The sequence below is a fragment of the Adiantum capillus-veneris genome, chromosome 13 (genome assembly GCF_014529385.1).
Source record: "Adiantum capillus-veneris isolate H3 chromosome 13, ASM1452938v2, whole genome shotgun sequence".
In the NCBI taxonomy this organism is placed as follows: Eukaryota; Viridiplantae; Streptophyta; class Polypodiopsida; order Polypodiales; family Pteridaceae; genus Adiantum; species Adiantum capillus-veneris.
Window position 1 is genome coordinate 141,829,886 of NC_140943.1, and position 8,634 is coordinate 141,838,519.

Genomic DNA, 8,634 nt, shown 5'->3' on the forward strand with positions numbered 1-8,634 from the left:
GAGATGTCTTTAGGTGCAAGGGAGCATAAGAAGAGCTTCTCATCCATAGAGACTCTTGCTCCCAAAGATGGTGCTTGGAAGAGAAGAGTTACGGCTACAAGGTGCATTTTGGAATACCCTATAGTATCTCCTACATATATGAAGTTGTTTCTGTCGTGATTGTTTTGTTTTTTATTTTGATTATAGCAATCTCATCTAAGAGACATGTGGTAGCGAAAAGCAAAGAGTATCCCGTCCATTTGCTTAGTAGTTTCATTAAGAAGGAAGATGTCATAGCACTCTTGCGTGCACTGAGAGGAAAACATATTAATGATGTTGTAACCAAGGAGGTGATGTGTAAGTTTTCTAATCTCGTGAGTGATGTTGATGTGCGAAAGGCATGTGATGAAGTTGGAATTAGTACAAAGGGTTGCATTGCACTACATGGTCTCCTTAAGGATTCTTTGAGGGAATGAGGAGTTACTGAGAATGTATTCCTAGTGCCACACAAGGTGAAACTTTCTAGACGGGAATCCAATGAAGATGTTTTCTCACGTCTAGGTAACTATTTTCATATTAAGGAGACAATGACCTCATCTATCTTTGTACAATCTCCACCAAGTGCTAAGAAAGCTGCCAATGCAAGGAATCATGCAGATAATATTGACGTTACTCAAATAATATTTTTGTCAATTTGAAGAGGATTCAACAAGCAATGGTTGTCTCTTATACACTACCTCCTAATGGTGAGGAAAGAAACATGTGAAGTTCCTTTTCATTGTCTTTGTATGACCTTCACTTATTTCCTTTCTTCTCTTGCAGTGCTGGGAACCAAGTTGGTGTTTGTTCTCAAGCTTGACGAGTGCCAAATTGTGAAGCAATGAAGGCTAGAGAGGATGAGTGTCATATTTTTATTGTTAAGACCTCAAGAAGAGGAGTCTAGCGACGACGACAATTTTGTCCCAGAGGATGCAAACCCACCTCCCAAGAATTGCCACAAAACAAAGTTTTACAAAAAATCGGTTCGGTGACAGCAAGATGGGCAAGCGACACTGCATAGGAAACCTTGCAGTGTTCCCCGTTCTAGCAGAGCCTTTGCTGAGATTTGACATTATCAAAAGTTTTTCAAACTTATCATCTGAAGGGCTCCTTCATGCGGGGAGATTTTGCAAAGCTACAACATTGAGCTATGCATGCAGCCCATCGGCCTCAAAGGACTCAAGAAGCCACATAGGCATACTTGGAGGGTTTATTTGAGGATACCAACTTGTGTGCCATCCATGCCAAGCGTGTATCTATAATGAAAAGAGATTTGGCACTAGCCCGTCGGATATGAGGGAACCTGTAGCTAGTAATATGTACAACAATACCCTTTTGCAATGGATATGTAATGACTTCAAATTTGGAAATGAAATGATGGTTACTCACTTTGCAATGTGTCGCTTCTTATGTCATTTAAGTTTTTTGTATTTAATTTGTGTCCAGTAAATTTTTATAAGTCTTCTATACATTGTCGGGTGGTTCGTGCGCACCATGCCATTGAACGCGGATGGGGAGATGGGGAGGTGTGGATGAGTATCTTGTTGACTAGTACTACAAAACCTTCACAACATGCTTCAAATGCCATTTGAAACGCACACATCATATCTATTTTGGCCCTGGAGGTGCAAAAGGCCCCTGCCCACAAGGCAAAGATTTTGGGCAAAACAATGCACTTGTTTTGCCCAAAATTGTTGCCTTGTGGACAGGGGCCTTTTGCACCTTCAGGGCCAAAACAGATATGATGTGTGCATTTCAAATAGCAAATGAGACCCAAAAACGTATTCATTGACAATTGTTTTCTACTAATGCCTTCCCAACCTTCTATACCTGTGGAAGATTGAGAGACACTACCAAAATGCCTTTGATTGACATCTAGAAGGCACCAGATATGCTTGTTTTGGCCCAAACAGTGTTAAAAACCCCTGTCCACAAGACATCGATTTTGGCCAAAACAAGAGCAATTGTTTTGCCCAAAACTGCTACCTTGTGAATAGGGTTTTTTTGTGCAGTTTTTGAGACAAATCCAACACAACATTGGCATTTAGAATACCATTTGAAAGCTAATGACACATCCTGTGACAGTTACTTGCCTATCTACTGACCCCTCCGTCTGGCAAGTTGGGACCCCCGACATTGTCACAGTAGATAGAGACTGACCCACAAAGCACTTGTACAAGCATAGATTTTAAATTGATCTACTGATGAACACCATGTCTCTATACCAAATAAAGATTCAAGGTAGCTAAGAAAACTCACAATAAATTTGCCCATTCAGAACTAGAAAAGTAAATTTCACTGAAATCCATGTATTTGCACCCAGTTTTCTGTTAGGAGGCATTGTGAAAATTCCTTGCGTCTTGTTTCAGCATTAGGTAGAATGGAAGTTAGGACTGAGGCCGCTATGTCTTGTGGGTCTTCCTCTCCTAGGGCTTGATTGATAGCTACACGGGCTAAGACCTTGCCGCTGCGAAAACCTATGCCAAAAATGGCCACCGCAAGGGATTTTTTTACAAGAAAAATTACATGCACATTCTATGGTATATTAGACAAGCACAAAGAGCTTGTTGACAGCCTTCAAGACCCAAAAAGAAAAATGTCCATCAAGGGAGAATTCCTTGTGGATAATGTAGATGTTGCCCATGGGTAGTTTGCCGATGTAGTTTGCAAGTGTTGCTTGCGGACCAAACACTTTGCGCTCTCCCCACTTGCGATCTGACCACACGTCCATGTCCAAAAGTTCTTGCAAAAGTTCGTGTTAGGAAAATACATTGGGATGGCCAATTACACAAGGAAGACAATTACCGCATGTAGTCTGTTGTCGACATCCATAATCGATGTGAGGTTGAGGGACGATCTCCTCTCATCAACAATGTTTGGGGCATCATAGTCAGGTGATTCAACAAGAAGAGGTTGTTGATTTTCCACAACCTTGGCTTGGGTTTCCAAGAACTCCTCCTTCGTGACGTTTGCGTGCTCTGCAAATGCAATCTTTGAAGCAACCAAGGTAACTATGTCAACAATTGCAATAACTAACTTGCACAATTTCAGAGATCATTTGGCATTGTAATATGAATGTCAAATGTCATAAGATTTCCTTCAACGCTTTGTAGAGGTATCCATTTCCCAGTCTTACACATCCACCGCTCATAGTGGAAGCGTATATACAAAATTGTGCAAACTTTTAAGTACCATATCCCAATACCTGAAGCCCCTAGCTTGCATCGATATCTATCTCCCTGATTCATGCCCTCTATAAAACCCTAAGTCTCTCCTAACAAGGGTTGCAATGCTTCAAAAGACACATTCTTGCATATAAACATAATGGGTGTGAGATTGAATGGCAAGGCCTTAAATAAATGCACAAAAATATGCATGGGACAACACTGACTTAGACCTACATACCTAAAAACCTTCCCAAACTTCAAGAAGGAAAGAATGTCAAAACTCATCTTCTCCTTTATGGATAAGATGGACCAAACATCAAGCTGCGGCCACTCCAGGCTAAGAAGAAATGGCATTTAAATTCCACTGATCTTACCATAGCCATTCTCAGAGGTGGGTACTACATATGTGTGTGAGTAGAAGAAGATTTTTCTTTGAAGTAGCGTCAATGGTTGCACACCGGGAAGCATCATGGCACCAATGTCAACATGAAAAGCTTGAAAGGTTCCAGAGAGACTTCTTAATTGTTGTTGCTCTCCAAGTTTGATGGAAATATATCTACACATACATCAAATGGCCCAAAATAAACATACTCGCATACTTGAACACATAGGTCAACTCAATGCATATATCTATTAAAAAAAAAAAGAGAAGCAACTTATAGCTAGGCGAAAAAAGTCTTGGATTAGTGTGCCCCAAACAAATATTAGGCATTGAATACACATGTTGAACAAAAGCCACCGTCCCATTGATCCTATGGTATTCGACCCCAAGCAGTCTCCCTTTCCAATGTTGATCCAACCTGCCACAATCTCGAACATCATGAGGCCCTGTGGCTGCAGGTTGCATGAAGACCCAAGTGACATTGCTGGACACTTGAGGCACCCACTCCCCATTATAATCTCTCATGTTGTACAAGACAACCCTTTCTACCTCATCTTTTGGATTTCTGTGAGTAGTAGAGTTTGACATTGCTACAGAAAGGAAGGGGCTACATTAAGAGGGTTTGATGATGGTTTTGAATGAGCCAGAGATGGAGAAGGAAGACGTTAAAGATTTTGGAGAGAGGGAGATACAGAGGATTAAAACTTCAATGGAGAACATTGGAGTGAAATACAACATCCATGGCAAGGAGCCAAGAGGTGGTTGATAGAGTTTTTGTAGGTGCTCTAGGGCCATGGAAAGCTTGGAGATGATGAGCTAAGAAGGTGTAGCTGAAAGGGTAGAAGAGAGGGTTGGAGAAGTTTACCCTAATGTTGCAGCCATAGACATGAATATCTTGTAGATGATGGGCTATGAAGTGGTAGAAAAAAGAAAGAAGAGGTGCTTGGAAAAGTCTCCACAAGTGTTGTAGCCATGGAGATCTTGGGGAGAGAGGACAATAGAGGTGTACATGAAAATGGGGAAGCACTTACTTGGGGGGTGTACCTTTAAGAAAATATTCATATAACATGCATTCAAAGGGTATTAAGAAAACCCCTTTACTTACATACTTAAGGTAATAAAATGATCCCTTTTTCTTCAAAAACTTATTTTTTCTTTAAAAATCGATCAAAACCCCCCTTCTGTTAATATAATCCTGTTAAATTTTTTAAATTTTGGCAATTAAAACACTGAACTCACGTGGTAACTTACATGTCTAGAACCCGCTGAGAGCACGTAGAGAGAGAGTGTGTGTGTTTAGAGAAAATGCTGACTTTGGAGGGAAAATGCGTGAGCAGCTATGGAAAGCTTCCATATGCGTTGCAACTATGGAAAAGTTTCATATGTGTTGCAGCTATGGAAAGCTTGGAGAGAGAGAGAGAGAGAGAGAGAGAGGTAGAATGGAGGGTAATGGATGAGAAATATAGATTTTGGTGAAAGAGAATAGATTTTTGACCATGTATTGGTTAGGGAAGCTTTTGGGGAGTAAAAAGTGAGGTTTAGAGATTTTTTAAAAAATAACAAATTTTAGGGTTACTTTATGGACGCCCATGAAAATGGAGGGAAAGCCCCCCCCCCCCCCCCCCCCCCCTTCTCTCTCTTTTTAGGGGACAAAGCTATAAAGAGGGGAACAAATAGACCCCCATGGCCCCCCCTACTCTACTTTTTTGAGGCTATAGATGTGGCAACCACCCTCTTCCTATTGGTCCATGCTTAATCACCCCTTAAGCTAAAGGGCCCTTTTGGGGTTCATATTTTTCCTGGTGCTCTTACACAATAGACCAACATTCATGCCTCTCGACCTCCTACTGTCAGCCCACCACTCACGGAGTGAATGGAGTTGGCGAGGGATGAAAGTGGCCGGAAGAGGCATAGCTTGCATATATCATCATGTGTGAAGTTGTTATTATAGAATAGGTGTAGAGGTAAGCAAGTCTTTCTCTAGGCTAGAGAGCATTAGATCTAATTACAAGTTATCTCCTAGGTATTATGGATTATTAGCATGAATTTGATGAAACAACTCCATATTGATGCCAATATATATTGTGGGCACAAGTGGTTGTTGATGAAATTTATTGAGCATCAAGTTCAACATTTTGAACTAAAATCAATATTCTAGATCACTGTGAACTTGTACACTAAACACTATAGACAACAAGCACTTATCAGGAGGAAGGGCAAACCTCATGAGGGTTCGATCACTTTAGACAACAAGCACTGATAAGGAGGAAGGACAAACTTCATGAGGGTTCCATCACATGAGGAAATACAAAATTTTACAGGAAGAGATTGAAAAGGGGGAGTAATGTCAGGACAATTGTCAAGCTGAAGGTTTAATTGTGACTTGAAAAAGGGCTACAAATTGTTAAAGAGCCATTGGATATTCACCTTGCTATTTGAGGGAGGAAAGACATTGACAGGTCATTCTCATCTTTTTCTCTCCAATAATCCATCAATGTCATACAATCATGAGAACATTCCAAGAAAGTCTACATACATAATAGGAAGTACTAGCCAAATAACCCATAGCATAGCCTCCAAACTCCCATAACTTGTGGCACTACCTTAATACCCAATCCATCAAGTTTAAGTGCAACAACGTCAATCATTGCATATGCAGACAAAACTGTATCAAATTTTCCACATATTACATATAAGAACAAGAGTTTTATTCAGCAATTATTGCCATCTTGAGCTTTAACTGACACACTTAGAAGTCTTAGTGCCCTCCACATGGACGGGGGTGATTGTAAGAGAAAGAGTGAATTCACTACTGTGATGGCATCTCTCTCTCTCTCTCTCTCTCTCTCTCTCTCTCACACACACACACACACACACACACACACACACACACACACACACACACACACACACAAGGAAAGGGGGGACTCTCCATCTGTTGAGCTTGATTGTGTATAGAGGTTGATCTGTAAAGGAAATATGTCATTTCTCTTGTATGGGTTCTTTTGTAAAGGGTGCTATGTGATGCCTTTGAGTCTCTAGAAGGAAGAGTCCAAGGCATCTCTGATTCTCATATTCCATGGCACGATGATGGGGTCCAAAGCCCTCGTTGATGAGGTAATAACCCCCCCCCCCCCCCCCCCCCCCCCCCCCCCCCCCCCCCCCCCCCCCCCCCCCCCCCCCCCCCCCCCCCCCCCCCCCCCCCCCCAAACACTCCGTGCCCCCAATGTATCATAGCGCATTGTGCATGTACATATGTAATTCTCCTCGTTATGCATAGACTCAAAGATCGCATATCCTCTCATGTGGTGGAATGTTTGCCCATTTACTATCCATTGTTCTTAGTCTATGAGCAGAAGGATGGTAGCTCGCCTGCCATGAAAGAGATGTGTATCCATATTTTGTGGTTGAGCAATAAAATCATCCTCTAGAATAAGTATAAAAATGGTCTAGTAATAACAATCCATCTTTGGCATTAAAGGGAGTGGCCGTCAGAGATCCGTGTTCTCTCGTCTCTATCTTCAAGCTATCAGCCCTTATAACTTGATTCATTTGTGATCTATTGAGAGGAAGGATGGGGCAATTCAAATTGTACTTGAAGGGTGGGAGCTGGTCCATGTCCAATCCATGCAAACTCATCCAAGTAGTTGTTTGGGAGGAATACACAGACTCCTTGTTTCCCTTCTGTGCTAGTCTTCTAGAAGAGATTGTTGAGGTTAAATAAAGGTTGTTGGGGGAGCTCCCATAATCTGTGAAAAAAAGTCACAAAGAGAGAGAGAGAGAGAGAGAGAGAGAGAGAGAGAGAGGAATGTGGTCAAATTGAGTCAAGGAGACCTCAAAAGATCTATCCCCGGAGTCTTGAACTCTAGACTTGTTTTTCAAGAGGGACTCGGGGGACTCGGGAGAGAGAAGCATGGCCCATTGAACTCTAGACTTGAACTCTAGACTTGTTTCTCAAGAGGGACTCGGGGGCGGGAAGAGGGGGCGAGGGGAGCATGGCCCACTGCTTTGAATTTAAAGGATCCGTACTTGGCAAGTGGCGCAATGTAGCTGACAAAATATAAGAATGAAAGGCTTTTTTACTACGCGCAAACTTTGCCCTCTTTCCTTGAGCTCTGCCAAGCTAGCTAACAGCGAGGCGCTAGAGGTGCGTGTCTGCATGTGAGGAGAGAGAGAGAGAGAGAGAGAGAGATGGGGCTGGGGCGGTTCATCAAGACCAAGTACGAGAAGCTGAAGCAGTTGAAAATGGCCAAGTACAAGAAGGTGGATCTCACCAACAGCATGCGCGTGCAGGCCCGCAGCCGCCTTGCACAGAAGATCATTGCCGAAACCCTCAAGGCTGCTGATTCGCCGGGCAGGAAGGCCCTTGCCATCTAATTCAATCTCTCTGCCTTCATCAGCTACTTGGATATCCCCCCCCCCCCCCCCTCGACTATGCTGCATGTCCCGAGTAAGATTTTCAAGTCTGCATACCTCATTTAAGAACCAAGCTTGTAATTGTGTAGCCCGCATTCATTTTCTCGCTGTCTTTAATGACTGATCTGCAAAGCCATCCTTGTATCTCCTCACTTTAGCCTGTGATTATGAGCATATGATCGGACCATACATGCTTGTATAATACCTTGTTTAATTTGTGCCTATTTGCAAGAAAGTCGCTGATGTGCGGGTGCCATCGGACAATGGAAAGCACGTGAAGATCGTATCGTTGCAATGGGGATTGGATTCCTGCTCCCCATAATTTGGTAGTGTTTTCGACATGAGTATTTCACACAGTACTTTGCAGGACTCAATCTTTAGCCTTTTTTGCACTCTGTGTGTATGTGAGAGAGAGAGAGAGAGAGAGAGAGAGAGGGGAGCATGGAAATTAGGTCCCTTGCAAGGCTCATTTTGAAGCGTGACCTTAACCTTTTATTGGAAGTGGAACTTCAGCCTAACCTTCCTCAACCCATATTTGAGCTAAACTATGAAGGGCAGCTTAAAGATTTGTCAGAGTCTTATCCTTCTTTTGAAGGCTAAAAGTGCCTTCAAAAATTAGCACTTGGGATAAAACTTACTGAGGTATCAAGT

At 42.4% G+C, this 8,634-nt stretch overlaps 1 protein-coding gene across 1 annotated transcript; it reads left to right on the forward strand.

Moving 5' to 3' along the window:
- Nucleotides 1-7,653: 7,653 nt before the first annotated feature.
- LOC147444989 (uncharacterized) lies at nucleotides 7,654-8,352 on the forward strand. The gene has a single exon (XM_086527980.1). It carries the CDS (start codon nucleotides 7,759-7,761, stop codon nucleotides 7,942-7,944), a length of 186 nt encoding a protein of 61 aa, XP_086384106.1. The 5' UTR covers nucleotides 7,654-7,758; the 3' UTR covers nucleotides 7,945-8,352.
- Nucleotides 8,353-8,634: the final 282 nt, after the last annotated feature.